The sequence below is a fragment of the Lagopus muta genome, chromosome 15, assembly GCF_023343835.1.
Source record: "Lagopus muta isolate bLagMut1 chromosome 15, bLagMut1 primary, whole genome shotgun sequence".
Lineage (NCBI taxonomy): Eukaryota > Metazoa > Chordata > Aves > Galliformes > Phasianidae > Lagopus > Lagopus muta.
Window position 1 is genome coordinate 861,627 of NC_064447.1, and position 19,775 is coordinate 881,401.

The following is a 19,775-nucleotide window of genomic DNA, read 5'->3' on the forward strand; positions in this document are numbered from 1 at the left end:
TCTCCTCTCCTCTCCTCTCCTCTCCTCTCCTCTCCTCTCCTCTCCTCTCCTCTCCTCTCCTCTCCTCTCCTCTCCTCTCCTCTCCCTCTCCCTCTCCCTCTCCCTCTCCCTCTCCCTCTCCTCTCCCTCTCCCTCTCCCTCTCCTAAGATTTCCCTTTCTGGCACGAATTTTCATTAATTGACAAAACGTCCCCAGCCTTCAGCAGACCACTTAATTAAGAGCAAATTGCTAGAAAACAGCAGTATCTTTGGGCATGAGATAACGTCTTTTCCAGCTGGCTCCCTGCTTGGAATTCCATTCTAGAGTGAGATCTGGAGAATGCTAATTTTGAGAAAATAAAGCATTTTTATTTCTTGAGATTAAACGTTTTGGTTATGTCAATGAAACAATTTCTGTACCAGCAACAGCTGAAATGAAAGCAATTGTCAATAAATACATTTTCTTTGCTGACAGTCATTTCATTGCTTAATGCTCCTTAGTATTTCACAAAGATTTCAGAGCACTTTTCAGTATTTCAGTATTTTAGAAGCACAGAATACATAATCGTACAAGCAGTCATTGCTTTCTTAGATGCACTTGTTTCAGCATGCCACATATCACTGCCACAAGCTCTTAACTGTATACAGTTCTGTTTCCCTTAAAAGTCATACATTTTCTCTGACTCTTCTAAATTTTTCTGCTTTGCTTCAAACAAACGTTTTACTATTGCACACTCAAGCAGAGGCAAAAGGCATAATTACAAGCACATGTATGTAAAAGTAAGCAAGTTAAGCAAGTGTATAAACTGGAATTCAGAAACCCTAGAAACAATCCTTGGCACTGCAATTAGCAGCTGGCTGATTAGAATAGTTTGCCACAGGGTTTAGTGCTGAAAATATCATCTACTGTGATTCCTGACTCAGCTGATTCTAGGAGCTGGTGCTTTGCTGTGAACTAGTACTCAGTTTTTTGCATGAATAGGACAGGATCATAGTCAAACATATTGGCAGGTCATCCATTCTGCTGCAGCCAGTGAGGTGCCCTGGTGCCCTGGTGTGAACACTGCAGCAATCAGGCTGGATGTGGCTCTGGGCAGCCTGGCCTGGTGGCTGGCGACCCGGCGCATAGCAAAGGGTTGAAGTAGATGAGCACTGTGGTCCTTTTGAACCCAGGGCATTCTATGATTCTATGAACCTCTTACTGTTGATATTCATTATAGTTTTCTGCCTCATGTTCAGGGTAGATGGTTTGCTGAATTCTCCTTCTCTTCCCAGGATCAGAGAATTACCAAGAAATTTCTATGCAGAATGATTTTAGAGGTCTGGGTTTGCAACTACAAGCAGGTGAAAGCAAAATACATACCTCCAGCTTGTGGCTCTCTTTTGGAGCCACAGAGTTTGAATCACGAATGGTTTATATCATTCTAACTGAAAAACATAACTTTTTATAGACTAGCCTTCCCTCTCAGGTCTCTTCTCTAGCCCCACTGTAGCCCAGCTTCAATTTGCCATTATTTTCAGAGACATTAGAAAAAAGTAATAGCTGTGTCTGAAAAGGTATTCTGCATCAAATGCATTTTTCCTGTTACTTTCTTTCATGAGAGTTCAGCCTCTCATCCAAAGCCTATGGAAGGGACACAGTGACTTCAGGCTGTATGGTCTCTGTTAGGATTACAGATGTGCATTGCTCTGCTGAGGCTGTAAATCACGCTCCCCCTGGCGTTAATGCTGTCAGTCCCTCTGTGCATATATTGCTGAACTTCTGCAAAGATGTCAAGGAAGCAGAAATGGACCATAAGGGAGAAGCTGTTGTGTTCTTGAGACTGTGTGGTCCGAAGCTTCTGCTTCAGAAGATAAGTAGCCCTTTATTCTGTTTCAATTGTGTTTAGAGTAGGCAGTGCAGTTGTTCTAAGGACTACAGACAAGTCAAACAAGCAACCAGTAATTTTAAACTATTTGTTTCTCTCTTTTTAGCTTTTAGTTAAGAAAAAGAGAAAGCTTCAGTTTCAACTTGGGACAGCAAATATGTTTTCTCTTTATTTTTCCTCTTCACTGGTTATATCCATTTTCTTGTGGTTTGGGACAGTGGCAGCACAAGCACTGAAAATGCACTGCTACATGTGGGAGACTAGCAGTTTTATTTCTGCAGGATTCAAAATCCACATGTATGGAGGTCGGGTGAGAACCGTGCGTAGGCTGCCCTTCTTTTGGTGGTGTCTCTAGCCTGCCAAGCACAACCCAGGGAAAGAATTTCCAATGGAGAGTTCAAAAGGGAATTTTTTGGATGCTTCTAAACAGGGAATAATGTTCTTATACATAGTATAAGAATGCTAAATAGCACAAGTAGCATGTTTTTATACTACAGATAATCTTGAAATAGACTTTTGAATTTGGTATGAGCGTAAGACCTCATCTTTTGTTTCAAGAACCTCCCTGAGGTAAATACAGTGAGAACTGAGATTAATTGTAGTACTGAGAAATAATCCTTTCATGGATGATGCTATCATAGGCAATGATAAGCTGATAGTTGTAGAAACTATGCTTAATATTACAGACCTATAAATGTACTGCGTGCATCTATGTTATACATAGAGAGAATAGAACAGAATCATAGACTCGCAGAATCACCAAGGTTGGAAAAGACCTCCAAGATCATCGAGTCCAACCATCCACCTACCACCAATACTGCCCACCAAAACCATGTCCCTTTGTACCACACCAATGCATTTCTTGAACATCTCCAGGGATGGTGACTCTACCACCTCCCTGGGCAGCCCATTCCAGCATCTGAGCACTCTTTCAGAAGATAAGCACCCCCATTTTTTCCTATTTTTTACCTATTTTTTAAAATATTTTTTTCCTGATATCCAATCTGAACCCCCCCCACCCCCCGAACACACACAAATAGTGTGCCTGTATAGCTCTTTTTGCATTATGAAGTTCATGTGTAGTTTGCTGTCTAAGAAGTCCCTAACTCATTTCCAGAATGTGTTCTGAACTTCACACTGCAGATTTGATGCATGGTGATTTCTGTAACTTTTGGTTTGCTATTTTAGCCATTCCACTGAACAGAAGTATTTAATAAGTGATCTACAACTTCATCTACTTTTCAGTACAAACATTGGAATAGAGCCATCATGAAAAACAGAGCAGTAATTGAGCTTGTTTTTAGTTATTTGTAAGGCTCTCCAGACTGTTGGAGTAAAACCAATTATTATGTTAATATCTTACATGAGTCTTTATAATCACCCTGTACATATAAATAAAGCGCAATTTATAAATGCAGTGGCTGTAAGCAAATTTATGTGAGAAGGATTCATTGTTGAAAAGATCAGGCAGGGATGCAATTCAGCCTTCCAATTCAAATATTAGATTTAAGACACAAACTAAAACTCACCATTAGTGTCTGATGTGGATGTGGCAGAGCAACAGCGTCCAGCAGCTGGTTGGTTTAATTTCATTCAAGGCCAGGTCTTTGTCTCAGCAGATTTTGTCAGATCCTTCCACTGACGTCCGAAATACGAAGGATTCCTCACTGTGATTTCTGGGATATTTCTTGCTGCTGTTGGGACTTCGTAGGAAAAGCTGCCAAAACTGTGTGGTTATCTTCATGCATCTGGGAATAAGACTTGTGGAGATGAAGGTGAATATTTCTGGTTTGATGAGATATCATCATCTGGGTAAGCTTGTAGTTTTTGACTTTCTTTTTTTGTTCCTCAGCAAGTTCATTTTATTCTGTTAGGATTTTGAGTTCTCTGCAAAATAGGAATAGGAGATACAGTTGTCATGCCTAAGTGTAGGCTGGTAATTAACTTCTAAAGGAATTTCACTAAAAGTAAGATTGAACACTTAATTTGGATCTTAATTGAATCTGAAGGGAAAAAAAGAAATCACTCCAAATGATCACAGTTTTGCATTTACAGCAGTCTTTTAATGAAGCATTACATTGTGATATTGTTGAAATCAAAACATTTGATTTTTTTTTTCATTTTAAAAATGAAAGTAGCTTATTGAACTTTTGTATAGGTTTAAGAAAGCAATCTTATCAACTCTAAATATATTCTTTGACCTAAAGAATTCTGCTGTTTTCTATTCCGAGTTGAATATTTCAGTTTTAAATCAGCTGAAGTCATTTACCTTTTCATTTTACTGGAAAGAAATAAAAGAAAGTTGTTGATGTTCACGAATAGCTGCTGTGATCTGGCTTGGTTTACCACTGAACCAAAGACTTGAGGAGTATTTGGTCAGCTCCGTTTCTCAATGCCAAATTCTTTTTTCCTATGCAGAAATTTATCCAGCACCTGGCCTAGAAATGTGGATTTCCAGTGCTTTGAAAGCAATTAGACTGTAAAAAAGTGTGTTATTACAGTCTTTCTTTTCAACATTATTCATCCAGTTAGTGATTACTGAGAGTTCCCTAAATCCATCTCTCTCTTTTAGATGTAAAAACTTCTACTCTTCTGACTCATTACTTTACATTTCATGATCTTGAAACAATAATTCCTCATCCTCAAGAGCATGTGGAAACTTAACTTTGTCTAACAAATACCAGTATCCAAACATCAGTATCCACTGATTAGAAAAGTAGTTCTTGGCAGTGCACCCTGAAATTAAGACTGCTCTAAGAAGTAGGATAATCAGATTAGAAACAGAATCAATTTAAATTTTGGAATAACTTAATTTGAGTTTTTTTGTTTTCGTTTTTTCCTGGTACCTCTTTGTCTTTTAATTCATTTTTTAAATGTAACTTTGAAAAATCTGACCCCATTCTAGCTATGTAAGTAACTACCAATTATTGGACCATCACAGACCCATGGCAATACAATCTGACAGTATTTTCTTACACTGAGACTACAGATGAACCTATATCAGATTTCACTGTGATTATGTACAGGGAAATGAAATGCTCCTTCATCTAATCATATTGTTTCTATGAGCATAAATTTGACTTCATTAGTTTAAACAAAAGAAGCAGATTTTACAAATTAAATAGCTCTACGAAATATTAAATTTGTTTTAGACATTTTCGTTAACTAACTGAAAAACAATAATGCTTAGATGTTATAATAACAGGAAGGCTTTCTGAGGATTCAAACTCCATGAGCAGTGTATTTAGAATGGTTGAAAAGAATTTCAAAGCATCCTTGTTCAGAGTTAAAGGCGACCAGTTTGTCCAGAACAGCAGAATAAGTCCCATCTGACTGAGTAATGATGCTCAGTTCTACCACAATCATTGGACTTCACTGCAATTTGGTTTCTTTTAGTTCTGGACAAGTTGTTAACATCAGTACATGGTGTAAAATTTCCCTAAGGCTCTATGACAACTCTTTGACTCTTACGATTCTTTGAGTCTGTGATATTTATAGGATTCTATAGTGTCTCTAGTATGAATCTTCAAAGCTATGACAACTCTATTATGACTCTGTGATGATTCTATGACTCTATGTTGACTCTATGACACTTCTGTGATGTCTTTATGATGACACTAAGACTACTCTATGACCACTCAATGACACTGTGATGAGGAATTTGACAAGTCACTGATGTCCCTGTGATGCTACGACTCTATAACGAATCTTTAACCTTATGATGTCTTTCTGATTACTCTGTGAAGACACCTTGATTTTTTTACAACTCTATGATGACTCCAGCAGTCCAGCCTTCAGATCCACATCTCTACAATTCAGAGATAAGGATGTGGTGCAGGACCATGTCAAAGGCCTTGCACAAGGCTAGGTAGATACATTAGTTGCCCTTTTGCCCACCGATGCTGTCACTCCATTGTAGAAGGCCATCAGATGGGTCAGGTGCCATCTGCCCTTGGTGAAGCCATGCTGGCTATTTCAGATCTCTTCCTAGTCTTGCATGTGCCTTAACATCTCCTCTGGAAAGACCTGCTCCATGGCTTTCCCAGGCACAGACAAGATGCTCATCAGCCTGCAGTTCCCTAGGTCTTCCTTTCTCCTTTCTTAAAAACAGGAGTGATAGTTCCCTTTTTCCAATCACTGGGGACTTTGCCTAACAACCATGACTTTCCAAAAATGACAGGCTTGGCAACCACAAAGCCAATTCCTTTGGGATCCTGGGATGCATGTCACCCAGCCCCATAAACTTGTACACATTCAGCTTCATGAGGTTGTCTTGGACTTGCTCTGCTCTTATTGTTGGAAGGATTTTGCTCTCCTGAGCCCCACCTAAAGGTTCAGGGATATAAGAGGCATGAGAAGCCTGACTGCCAGTGAAGATTGAGGCAAAGAACTCACTGAGTACCTTAGTCTTCTCTATATCTATTGGAGTCAGTTCTTCATTTTCATCTGTCAGAGGGGAGTACACTCCCTGGTCTGTCACTTCTGACCAGTTTACCTGTAGAATCTCTTTTTGTTGTTTTTCACATCCTTTACCTAGCTCAGTTCCATGTGTGCTTTCCTGATCTCATCTCTGCTGGCATGGATTGCATCTTTGTATCCTCTGTGATGACTCTATGGCCACTCCGTGATTCTGTGACAACCCTATGACAAATCTATGACACCTCTATGATGACTCTGACTACTATATTACTCTCTGAGGTCTACATGATGACTTTATGATATATTTGTGATGACTAGGACAACTCCAGGATGCCTCTGTGAGGACATTATATTCATAATATAAGACTCTAGGATGACTCTGTGATGACCCTCAGGCTCTCTAACAACCTCATGCCAGCTCTAGGTCTCTGAGGTTTCTGTGACAACTCTATGACCCTAACACTAACATTAGCTCTAATGGCATTCACCCTAACCACTAAACCGAACTCCCAGCGTTAAACCTAAAACAAATCCAAACTTTAATGATAACCCTAGCCAGCTTCCCTATTCCTAATTCTATCCTGGGACATTTTAAATGTTCCCACGCTGTCTGAAACCGTTCAAATCTGCCCACACTGCGCATGTCCGCCGGCGTGGCCGCGTCCGAGCTCGCTGCCGAAAAAGTCCCCTGCGCACACCGTCACTGAACTACTGCGCATGCTCCTCAGGCCGCTATTGCGCATGTCCGCCGGGGGAGCCATGCAGTCCACATTAGCGCTATTGCGCATGCTCACAAAGGTATCGCTGTCGAAGTCGACGGGTCAGCGCCACTGCGCTTGCGCGCTGCGAGCTGCCGCAGTACTGACATTGGCCTGTGGGTGGCAGCAGAGGGCCGGGCGGCGGCACGCTCTGTGAGCCTTTAGGCCGCCTCTGTCCCAGGGGAAGCTGCGGCTCCATTCACTGCACGGGGGAGCGCGTTGTGAGCTGGGGGCGGAGAAGGGGGAAGAAAGAAAAAAGGAGTAATACAGAGAGCGGACATGGATAGGGGCAGACAGCAGGCGAGGAAGGGAACAGGACAGAGAGAGGAGCGAAGGGAAGAGGAGGGCAGCAGTGCAGGAGAAACAAATGTGGTGGCAGCAAGGCAGAGATCGAGATGGGAAAAATCTGGAGGAATGATAAGGGTAAGGGGCAACTGCATCCATAGAAACACAAAGCAGGAGAGGTTGAGACAGAAACAGAAAGAAAGGCTGCAAAGATGGAGAGGAGGGAGAGGACGTGAGATGGAGGGGTGGTGGGACACAAAGGGACAGGAAGGAAAGAGAGAAGAGACAAGGCAGGAAGCAAGACAGATCTGACAGAAAAGTGTTGGACTTAGACAAGAAGGACGGAAAAAATAGAAAGCAGAAGCAAGATGTGGGGACAGGCAGAGAAAAAGAGGGAAGTTAAATAGCTAAGACAGAGAAAGAAGCATTAGGAGCAGAGAGAGAAAGAAATACACTAAGAAAGGCAAGGAGGATAGAGATGAGCAGAGAAACACAGGGAACAGGACACCAAGAGAGCAGGGATGGGGTGTAGTACACTGATAGACAGAGAAGTATTAGGGACAGTGAAATTGAGGAAAGAGAAGAGAAAGCAGGGCTGAGAATCAGAGAGAGAAAGAGGAAAAGAAGTAATTGAGGCAGAACAGAGGAGTGTGGAGCCTTACAGATCCCCCAGAACCCCAGTGAGCTCCCGGTACCTCCCGGAGGTGCAGTGTCCCCCCTGTATATCTCTGTGACCATTACAGAGCCCCACAGTACTCCTCAGAGCCCTCCAGCACACTCCAGACCCCTAACAAGAAAGGTACAGTCCCTTTACAGCAGGCTGGCACGCTGAGTGGAGGAGGTCCTGCAGAGCAGCACAGGAGATGACTCCAAAATGGGGCTCCTGCACAGGACTCCATGGCACCTTGCCTCCTTGCACACACATGGACCTGCTGCCATGAGAGCCTGCAGCCACGGCAGGGCCTGACCTCTCCAGCATGAGCTCTCCAGCACCACCAGCCATGCTCCTGAGGCCCCAGCACCTCACTTCTGACCCCATCTGCAGCAGACAGAGCTCAGCAGGATGGGCACCGACCTGTACCACATCCCAGAGCCAGGGATATGGGGCTGCTGTCACTGTGTGCTGCACAGGTGCCTGCTTAGCCTTCCCTGATAGTGATGGCATCGTTTCTCTGCAGAAGCCCACGGGTGTCTGTGTGACGATAGAGTTCAGGCCCCTCCCAGCAGGCATTTTCCAGCTTCAAGTCCTCTAATTTATCTCTGCATTGTGTTGCTTCATGGCGCGGCAGCTGTGGGAGGAGGAAAGGGTGAGGAGCAGTGAGGTGAGCATGTACAGCACAGTGGGTCTGGAGGAGGGCTGCAGGGGGCATGTGGGCCTGGGCCCTTCCTTCCCACCCTGTGGAGCAGGGGCCTGGGGGCCCCATCCTTCCCTGCCCTGCAGCTGCACACAGCACTCCATAGTGCAGTGGGTTGGGGGAAGCATTGCACAGCTCTGCTCAATGTGTCCTGAGGTACACCCAGGGCAGGGGCAGCCCAGGGCAAGAGTAATAGAATTGCTTGAGTTAGAAGGGACACTTACAGGTGATCTAATTCAACTTCCTTGCACTGGACAGGGACACTTAGAATTCAATCAGATTTCTCCGAGCCCCATCCAGTCTGATTTTGAGTGTTTCCAGGGATACGGCACCCACCCCATCTCTGGGCAACATGTAAAAAAATTCTTCCTTCTATCCAGTCTAAATCTCCCCTCTTTTGGTTTGAAACCATTTCCCTTGTCCTATCACAGCACACCCTGCTAAAGAGTCTGTCTCCTTCTTTCTTAAAGCTCCCTTTTAGATACAGAAAGGACATTCTCATGTCTCCCCAGAGCTTTCTCCAGGTTGAACAGCTCCAACTCTCAGCCTGTCCTCATAGGGAGGTGTTCCATCCCTTGGATCATTTCTATGGCTCTGCTCTGGACACACTCCAACAGGTCCATGTCTTTCTTGTACTGAGGACTTCACATCTGGATGCACTCCTCCAGATGATGGACTCTCCTCCAATGCGGAGCAGAGGGGCAGGATTACCCCTTCACCCTGCTGGCCATGTTACTTTGGATGCAGCTTAGGATATGGTTGGCTTTCTTGTCTCTGTGGACACACTACTGTTTGCCATGTCCAGCTGGCCACCCACCAGTACCCCAGGTTCCTTTCAGGAGGGCTGTCTTCAATCCTTTCACCCCCCCAGTTTGTACTGATAGCGAGGGTTGCCCTGACACCGGACCCACAGAAAGAGCTGGGGAGAGGCACAGGGCAGCCACACAGTGGGGAACAGAAACACATCCAAGATACTTAAAGTGCCCCCACCCAAACAGAGGGGCTGGGGGGCAGCTGGGCATCCCTGATGTCATCCTGCTGCTGCTTTTCTCCAAGGGCCCTGTGGACCTTGTGCCTCCCTGAAAGCCAGGCAGACATTGCCTGCTGGGCCAGGCTCAGGGCTGAGGGGAGCTGCTGGGGGCTCCAACTGCTGCTCAGGGTCCCTGGGTGCCCCTGGTGCCCGCCTGGGCTGGGGGCCCTGAGGTGGGCTCTGTGTTTATTGCATGTCTGTGGCTGGAGGACACCAGAAACAATTCATGGGTGGTGTAGTGTTGGTTGTTGCACACCTACAGGGCTTCGTGCTGTGTGTGATTGAGATGCATGCAGCTGTGCCCACTGTCAGTGCCAAGAGGCATGAGCTCGCTGTTGGATTTAGTAGAATCACATCGAGTTATAGAATCGTTATGGTTGGAAAACACCCCCAAGATCACCAAACCCAACCACCAGCCCATCCCCACAGTGCCGTTAAGTCGTGTCTTCAAGTGCCACATCTCCACGTAGTGTGCGCCGCGGGGCGGGCGCTGTGTGCTCGGTGCGGGGTGCCCACAAATGCCGGCGCTGCACGGTGGAGCGTGTGAGCGTGTGCCGGGGTGCGTGCATCCATAAAGGTGTGCGGCGGGGCCGGGGCGGAGCGGGAAGCGGGGCAGCGGAGCGGAGCGGAGGCGGCAGCGGACCGTGGCAGGTAGGATCCTGCCGGCGGGAACGGGGCTCCCGAATTCCCGGGTGCCGCCGGTGCGAGCAGCCCGTCCGGGCCAAGCGACCGGGAGCGGGGTGGGCGGCGAGGGGAGGGAGCGGCTCCCGGTGCAGACCCGCAGCCCCAGACCCGACCGTGCCCGCTGCAGGAGCCCCGGGGAGAACCCGGCTGCCCGCCCCGGCTCGGTGCCTGCCGGATGCTTTGGAGCGGCTGCGGTTCCCAGGCTGAGCACCGAGTTTGTCCCCCGGCAGAACAAACGAGGTATCTGCACAGATGGGGAAACGGAGGCACTCTTTGCTGGGAACAACAGTGACAGCAGCAGAATGAGCAGCCCATTGAAAAAAGAGAGCTCGAACCGCCTGCTCCTCCTCTCCTCCGTTTGCTCCCGTCTGTCCAGAACACGAAGGGAGGGTCCGCAGCCCCCATCCCATCACCTCCCCCGTCTCCTCCCGCTCTCCTTGCCGTTCCCTCGCTGCAGGATCTGGCCGTGCCGTCCCGAGTCCCCGCCGGAACGCGCTGCCGCCCCACCGACGGTCAGTGCCGGTCCTGAAGCTGCCCGCAGCCCTGAGCCCTGCCCGTCCTGTGTCTCCTGGTTTGCCGTTCCAGCTTTGCCACCGATTCAGATCTCATCCATCCCTGGCAACTTTACCTCTCCCTGTCACAGCACCTTTGCCCCTGCCAGCCCTGAGCAGCAGATGTGGAAGAGGAACCCCATTGCCCATAGTCTCCTTATTCTTTCTGTTCACGGTATCTGTCCCTCTCACATTCTCTGATAGCAAAGACTGTTCGGAACCAAATGAAACTCAAGAGCATTGCCATAAACCCATTCACAAAATGGTAGGGTGTCAAACGGTTGCAAAATGCTTCCAAGGGACATTAGAGCAGACCCTCGGGTTCCTGCTGGCTGCCTGGGAAGATGATGAACTGGGACTGGGAGTATCCCACTGCACCAGAGGTGCTCTGAGTCACTCCTTGAGGCTGTGTACTGCTTACACACACACTTGGAAGGGGTAGTGCTGCTGTCACTCTGTGCTGTTGCTATTGCTGTCCTGCCTCTGCAGGCAGGACTGCACACAGAGCGGGGCTTCAGAACTAGCGGAGAAGACGTATATATTCATTTCTCTGCTCCATCAATGAGTGCTCTGATAGCTACTAAGCCACCACTTTACGTTCCCAGCTCCCCTATGGAAAGGGGAAACAAAGCACTGCTGGGCTTTATACAGACAGGTCATGAATTGTGGGCAACCCTGAAGCTGTGGGAAAGACACACAGCCAGGCACTTAGCAGCCTGCCACCACCTCCTGCTAGTCACCATGCTCCTGGTCACCCACCGTCCCTGCTAAGAGCATTCCAAGCTCCCTGAATTCCTTTTCCAATAGGATTAAGAATTATGCTTGTAGCTGAGTGATAAATTGTAACAGAAGTAGCTCCCTGACTGTCAGAACCAATTTTTGCCAAGTGAAGCATGAACTTCTCACATGCACATCAACGGATGTCAGATGCAGACTGTAACCAGGCTCTGTGACGTGCCAGCACTCTGAAGTGATCCCACAGCAGATCACAGCAGTGAGGGGATGTTTGCAAGGTTACCTTCTTTGATTTGCAGAGAGGCACGGAGGTATTCCCCATCTTTTTGTTCTCTTTAGATCAGCCTTTGAAGAGGGCTGACTGTGACTTATCTGCCTTCCAAGAGAGAGAGAGCAAAGGAAGAGCATCTGGTGATGAGCAGGATGGTGCGGAGGGGACAGCAGTCACCCTACCAGGCAGCACAGGCACAGTCTGTGTAGATGTTAATACGAAGCTGGTTTCTGGCTTTCTCAGACTATGAAAGGACCTCAGAGTATGCAAGGGTATAGCACTGAGCCTAAGCCAGTGCAGTCAAGTAGCAGTAGGAATACAACACCCATAACAGCCTGAGCACATTCCGCTGCACACAGGGAAGCTCTCTGGTCCCAAGGGTGTTAGGTAACAACAGCCCTGGTCCCTCAGCCAGATACTGGGACCAGACTCCCTGGTGGGTCTGGGTGAGCTCCCCTGCTTCCCATACATTCATACAGTGTGGGGTGTTCAGTTCCGGTGTGGCTGTAGGGTGGACTTTTGGCTATACTGAGAACTGACACTGCCATTTTAATTGGTGGTGTTCACACACCAATGCAGAGCTGAGATCACATCTACCATCTACCAAAGATAAATAGCTTGCACCTCAGTGCTGGTCAGCCCACTTTTCTGGAGGATTCAGTTAATCCCTCTGCCATACAGGCAGCGTAAATAGGCCATTCCACATCTACAAACCTCAAGGTTTCTGGGAAGGAGAAGAGGCTCAGCCAGAGATCAAGTTTCTGTGCTGCACCCGACACAAAGCAAATTCACATTCAGCCTTGAGGACCCCTCTGCTTCAGGACTGGTAAGTGTCCAAGGGAGAAATCTGCATGTCTACAAATGAAGGGCAATGACCTGGTCTCCAGAGTGTAGTGATAGCTTCCTTCCCTGATGTAGGAGAGGCTGTCACTCTAGGAGGAGCATTTGACTCCTAGCAGCTGCTGGGAAGTCCACGGGAGGCCAAGGACTGCATCCTGCTTTGTAGCCTTTACGTGCCTTTAACACTTTCTTGATTGCAGCAGTGGTTGTGTTGAACAGGGCTTGCAGTGACTCCAAGCAGTGACATCCCCAAATCTGCACCGATACCTGGAGCACCTGCAGACCCACAGTCACATGCCTCTTGCAGCACTTCTGCTTCAGTCACTCGCACTGCCTGTGCTCCCAGGCCAATTCCCAAACCTGAATCAGAATGCACAAGCTAGAGCTTGATTAATTGCAGAGATTCCATGATCTCCATACTTGTGGTAAGCCAGTCTTGGACCACACAGTAGTAACAACAGTACACCCGTACAAACACTGCAGAGGGAAAAGGACTCCAGTCCTCCAGTTTATTCAAGGGAAACTATGCCTTTGAACATAGATAGATTGATATAAAATATATTCTTCCAGCTCCAGAACGAAAAAAACATGCTGTGCCTGTGATGGAAAACTAGAGTTTCGCCATGCAACCTCATCTTCAGCTTGCAATCCAAATGCTTGTTTTGATGGCAGGGGACTGATGCAGAAAGCTCAGTTCTAGGGGAGAGCTGCCCTGTGAGGCAGAGAGAAGGAATATGTTTCTGGATCACTGAAAGCAAAGCGTAGAGTGTTCCATCAGAGTTGCCCTCCCCAAAAAATTCATCACTTGAGCACAACATGGAACTGGGTAGTAGCTGTCACTGCCAAAAGCATTTCCAGCCTGTATCTAGTGTGTGATGCTTGTTCTAGGAGCAGGTACTGAAAGGACTGAAACAGAAACTATAAAACTGTATGTCGGTATTGGTGGAGCAAACACCTCAGATTGTCCAGCTGGTTGGTTTGAGGTTGAAGCCCCACTGCTGGGAACAAACCTCACACCCCTCCTTCCATCAGCTGGACCAGCTGGGAGGTGAAAATTCTGTCTCCCTTCTCCCACACTAGTGAAGGCTGTGCTACCCATGGGGACAGATGCTATCCACTCCCCCAGGTCTCACTTCCAGCATCATCGGTCCAAGGTGACATCTGAGCCTGGGGTATGGATTCCTTCCAGGGCCAGAATGGGGCAGCACAGAACCCTTTACTCCCACCTTACCCACACCTATCCTACAGGCCAGCAGTGACCAGAAGAACCTGCTGAAATGCATGTGTGTCTCAGAGCTGAGAGCGGAGCTGTCTGTGTCCTGCCAGCCAACAGATCCATCAGCCAACCTAACAGGCCAAGAAGCACTTCTCCAGTCTCTCACCTCTCTCCCTGTGTTGCCACAGGCTCCAGCACCTCACCACGGCACAGAACGATGGAGCACGAGGACTTCACCAGCTTGGCTGGGTACTGGAATTCCTCTGACAGTTACCAGTTCAGCCCTGCTAGTGTCATTGTCCCTGTGGTCTTCTCCCTCATCTTCCTCCTGGGCACAGTTGGCAACAGCCTGGTGCTGGCAGTGCTGCTGCGCAATAGGCAAATGGGCCACAACACTACCAACCTCTTCATCCTCAACCTCAGCCTGGCTGACTTCTTCTTCATTGTCTTCTGCGTGCCTTTCCAGGCCACCATCTACTCCCTTGAGGGCTGGGTCTTCGGCTCCTTCATCTGCAAGGCTGTCCACTTTTTCATCTACCTCACCATGTACGCCAGCAGCTTCACACTGGCTGCCGTCTCTGTGGACAGGTAACGGCCTGACGATGCACTGGGGCTGGGGAAGGAGGACAGTCAGGAGAAGCTGGGTAGAGTGAGAGCGTGGGAAGGTCATGGCCTATCACCTTTGGGCGAGTCACTCAAACCGCAGTGGCAATGGTCTGTCCCAAAGGCAGTTTGGGGACTGGGTTTCCCATCCTCTAACAACCCCAAGCAGCACTTCCAGCTCTCCTGAGTGCAGAGCCAGTGCTGCTCCTGTCTGTGCTTCCCAGACAGGTTAGGGCGCTTGAGAAACTCAGCTCCACCCTCTGCCAGAAACACCCACTGCTCATCACCTAGCTCCAGATCAGAGGTGACACTGTGAGGTAATGTCTATCCCCAAGCCACTACTGCAGAAAAGTTTCATGTGGGGACAGCAAGGTGAACCGAGGGCACGGTGGGGGATGCCACATAAATGCACAAGAGGGATCGCTCATTCTCCTGCAGCTGCCAGCCCAGCACAAAACCTGTCACCTAACAGTTCTTGCTGCCTCACCTTTCCCAGCCCTTCTGGGAAAAGTGTCCCACAGCACATATGCAGGAGGGCAGCCATGCCACGAGGCATGTTTCTTCCTGGAAAACTGCCTAGGCTGCTCTGGCCTTATTGATGGCATCTAAATTGTTCCCAAGGACACTGCCTAGTTCTCCCTCAGGGTGACTGCTGTCAGCTGCCCCACTACTGACTGAGTCTGCCCTGGTGGTGTGGATGAGGAGGAGCTCCATGCTGGGGTAAGACAGCCTCACTTGCCATACACAGTATGTGCCCTGGCCCATCTTGCTCTTTGTGCTTGCTTCCAAGGGTACTAAGACAGGACAGGGTCAAACAGCCCTCTGCAGTAAAGAGGATCACAAGGCTGCAGGCAGAAGGACACTTCAGCACCTGTGCTCCCAGGTCCCAATAATAGGGAACCTCTGGGATGGATGAAGTCCCAGTGAGCAGCGTGGTCGGTCTATTCCTCCAGTCTCCTTCCACTTCATCCTGCTCTCGGGTGATGCTTGCAGGGCCCTGGTATCAGGCAGTTGTTCTACTCCAAGAGGCTAGCATCCCAGATGGGGTGATGGTGCAGGATTCCCAACAAAAACATCACACTCCTCTGGTTTCTAGTGCTTATGTACTCTAGCTGTTGTCACAAGAAATCTGAGATTTCTCATGCTCCACCTTGTCTACACATTCTCTGTGCTGGGCACCCCTCAGCCAAGGCCTGTGAACCTCCTGACCAACACCAGCCAGCAGCTCAGGCCAGCACTGACAACCATGACAGATGGACAACTCTTACGGCAGCATTTCAGCCTCCTGCTTTCCTGTACCTACATCACCTGTCTGCAGTCTGCTGCTCCCGCCTGCTCAGAATTGGGGCACAATCTCAAAAACACCCGCCCAAAAGACGTGTTGGCAGGGCATTTGTGCATGTGTCCTTTCCCTTTCTGGTGGCACTTTTGTGCTGTTGTGCAGCATCTGCATTTCAGCATAACGTTGCATGACTCCTACACAGCTGCTTGGAGCTTTCAGGATGAAAGGACCAGCAAGCAACAAGAGTTTTGGCACATGTGTGACCCTTTTGACCAACTGCCTGTTTTATTCAACCTGCTCTGCTGGCCTGACAGTGCATCACATGGATGTCCTTCCCTGGGTGCTGGCAGGTGGAGACTGCAGTGGTTGTGCTCCTGTTTGTGCTGACAACACTTCTCTGTCCCTTACCCATCAGCACCAAGCCACCTTCTTTCTAACATCTACTTTGCAGGAGTGCAAAGCAAACATGGGAAAAGAGATTCCCATTGGCTGCTTGTTCCCTCTCCTACCTAATGTGTGCAACAGCATAGACCACACCAAAGGCAGTTCTGCCAGCTTTGTCCTGCAGTGTTGCCTGGAGGTGGATAAGCAAAGCTGGCCGTCACATTGGCCACTGCTGATGGAAGAGACAGGTTCCCAAAGACTGCCTGGCCCTTTTGGTACTCAGGTGGAGGCAGACAACCTTAGCTAGAGGGAGCCAATCTTTCCCTTGCCAGTCGAATCTGTGAAAGCCAGAGAGGGCTGAAAATGGGCCCTGACTGGGCAGGAGCCAGCACTGCATCCATCACCAAGTGAAGCTTCCTCTGATCTTGGAACTGCTAGACAAATTCCACCAAGGAGTGAATATCTGTATGGTCTCCACAGCCCTATTTCTTTCTAGATCAAGCATATAACCCACCCCATCATATGCAGATGAGTCAGCCAGCCCACATCTATGAGAGGAGACACATCCTTACTACAAAGAGAACAGCTGTTTTACGCAGGACCATATTTCTAAGGGGCCATGAGATACCATGTAGGGCCACCCAGGGATCTTCAGGAGAATGAAGGAAGCCCTCTTGTTCCTGGTGTTTGTGTGGCCAGGCTTGGCTGAAATCTTAGCTCCAGTTGCTTTGCTCTCTCCTGCAGGTACCTGGCCATCCGCTATCCGCTGCGCTCCCGGGAGCTGCGAACCCCCTACAACGCGGTGGCTGCCATGGCTGTGATCTGGGGTCTCTCTGTGATCTTTGCTGGGCCCTACCTGAGCTACTATGACCTGATTGAGTGGGAGTCCAGCTACATCTGCATGCCTGGCTGGGAGGAGTGGAGACGCAAGGTCATGGACACCAGCACGTTTGCCTTTGGCTATGTCATCCCAGTTCTGGTCATCAGCCTCTCCTACACCAGGACCATCAAGTACCTGTGGACAGCAGTGGAACCCTTGGAGGACATGTCAGAGTCCAAGAAGGCCAAGCGGAAGGTAACTAAAATGATCATCATCGTAACCATCCTTTTTTGCCTGTGCTGGCTACCCTACCACGTAGTCATCCTCCGATACCTCTATGGAGATTTCCCTTTCAACCAGGCCACCTATGCCTTCCGTCTGCTTTCCCACTGCATGGCCTATGCCAACTCCTGCCTCAACCCCATCGTCTATGCCCTGGTATCCAAGCATTTCCGTAAGGGCTTCAAAAAAGTCTTCAGCTGTCTCCTGAGGAAAAAGCACCGCAACAAGGTGCATGTGTTACACGCTACTCACATTGTGCCTGGCTTTGAGGCAGGCTCCACTGAAGTGTCCCAGGTGCATGAAGAAAATAACAGGTGTGAGCTGAACCCAGACTCCCTGGCAGTTCCCTCTGGTTCTTCCAAGCATCTTCACCTTTCTTAGTAGCTCCACACCATCTACCAGCCCAGCTGTGCCATCTGCCTCAGGTCACTCTCTCCCATTGAATGAGACAGGATGCTAGGAAAGGCAAGACAGAAACCTTGCTATATCCCGCTTCTAGCCTTGCTGTTCCTCTTCCTTCTGGGTACCAATTGTCCTCCTAAGCCACCTCCCCACATCTTGTGTACAAGGGAAGGAATGGACCCACACTTGCTCCTGATCCACAGCCCACCTGCAGTTCAAGGACTAATGCTTCAGCTCTTCTGTTGACTCTCATCCTTCTAAGTCCTCTGCTTAGCAGCCCCACTACATTGGACACATTTGTTTGCTGCCAGATGGTCCCTTCTTGCTTCCTGTTGTCTGATCTGGACAAAGTGTTTCTTATGGAGTGGCAAGGGAGACAGGCAGCGTGAGCAGGGCCAGGTGAACAAAGGAGGGACAGAGAGCAACCAGCATTGCCTGTGGATGGTTACAGTGGTGGCTTCTGTACTGGCTGCACTGCTCTCCTGGTGGCCAAGTCCTTTCCTGTGGTGTGGGCTGTGGGTTGTCTGTATGTGTGCGATGTTGCTGCTGTAAATACTAGGGAGATGTTTTTCTGACCCAGAGTAAATAAATGTACTTCCCTAATCCAGGCAATAGAGGGGCTTCTGATGGTGATCTGGGATTGAAATGGACTACCTACACTTCACTGTGGCCTTTTTCTTAACTGGTATAAATCAGTGCACTACAAAAATTACTATCCAGCAATTTCTACTGAGCCAAACCCTGCCTCGCATCCCCACTCCCACACCACAGCCGTGCTTACTGACATGATCACTGAGCCTCTCCGTTCATCCTCAGACCAGGCCCAGGCAGGAGGAGGTTCAGAGGAAGAGTTTCTGGATGGGGTTGGTCCAGGGTTTGCCAAGAGGTCACCATCATCACCTTGCTGCATCAACATATGGTCCTATGGTCACATGCTCTCCCTCACCTCAAGCCATCAAACTCCTGCCTAGGAAACCACACATGCAAAGAGTCACTGCCCAGAGATGTACAGGCTTTCCCTTACATCTGCACATCTCTTCATCTCATCACACTCTTCACATCTCTTCATGCACATCTCTTCATGTCAGATCAATCACTCCGCAACACAGATGTTATTTTTCTCAGAAGATAACTGAGCTCCATCAGCCACAGCTCAGAATCTACAACATATAAAAGCAGCTTTGCCCATCCATCGCTCTCTGGCTGCCCTGTGGGCAGTCAAGCAGCCAGTGCTCAGAGTGAGCTGGGTAGTTCAGTTATGGTTTGTCCCGCCTGCATAGCTGAGTCTTTGCAAAAGGGATGCTCTCTCTCCACAGTGCAGCAGATGGTTGTCTTCAAGGCATGCTGAGTGCCAAACATGCAATCCTGTAGCTTCAGGGACGAAAACTCTCATCTCCTTTTCTGAGGCTGATTAGATGTTAGTAGATGCCTTCCTGCTGTTACTAAATTACTGGAGATGGAGAAAGCCTCTCCAGCCGACTGAGTTTGATCTGAAAAACAGGTCTGAGAAAACCTGCAAACACAACAGACCCCACACCAGAGACTTGCACCCAAGACTGAGGATAATTTACCATTACCTCCTTGCTGTGTTCAGTGCAGTCCAGCCAACTCTCCCCATTAACTCAGAGGCTCTCTTGCCTTTTCAACAAGTGATTGCAGTCCTATAGAGCTGGACAAACACAGGAGCAATGTATACTTTCCTTCCAGTTCTAAGACTGGATCCCGTATGGAGCAAAACATAACTGGACCTCCAAACCAGCTTGATGCATTCTCAGTCCCACTGGCAAAGCCCTGCTACTTGTCCAGCACTGCTACCAGTTCCACTGCAGGTCATCTTGAAAACCCCAGGTATGGCCCCTCACCACACGTGCACAGCATGCAGAACCCAGTGCAGAGGTAATGGTTCCTGTCCCAAAGACTCTACACTCCAACCAGAGCTGGGCAGCAAGAATTCAAGGGGAGACTCTCTGCAGAGCTGCAGTTGCTGGCTTGCTAAGAAGGGCTTCCAGAG

At 48.5% G+C, this 19,775-nt stretch overlaps 1 protein-coding gene across 5 annotated transcripts; it reads left to right on the plus strand.

The window, feature by feature from the left end:
* Positions 1 to 29: 29 nt before the first annotated feature.
* On the plus strand, positions 30 to 19,720 carry LOC125700975 (galanin receptor 2b-like). Of its 5 annotated transcripts, XM_048962361.1 has the most exons (4): positions 30 to 3,659; positions 12,617 to 12,761; positions 14,024 to 14,579; positions 17,005 to 19,720. In XM_048962361.1, exons 3-4 carry the CDS (start codon positions 14,053 to 14,055, stop codon positions 17,741 to 17,743), a joined length of 1,266 nt encoding a protein of 421 aa, XP_048818318.1. In that variant the 5' UTR covers positions 30 to 3,659; positions 12,617 to 12,761; positions 14,024 to 14,052; the 3' UTR covers positions 17,744 to 19,720. The 5 variants fall into 5 exon arrangements, with proteins under 5 accessions (XP_048818318.1, XP_048818317.1, XP_048818320.1 ...); XM_048962360.1 differs by lacking the exon at positions 12,617 to 12,761; XM_048962363.1 differs by lacking the exon at positions 12,617 to 12,761 and having other exon boundaries at positions 14,180 to 14,579.
* Positions 19,721 to 19,775: the final 55 nt, after the last annotated feature.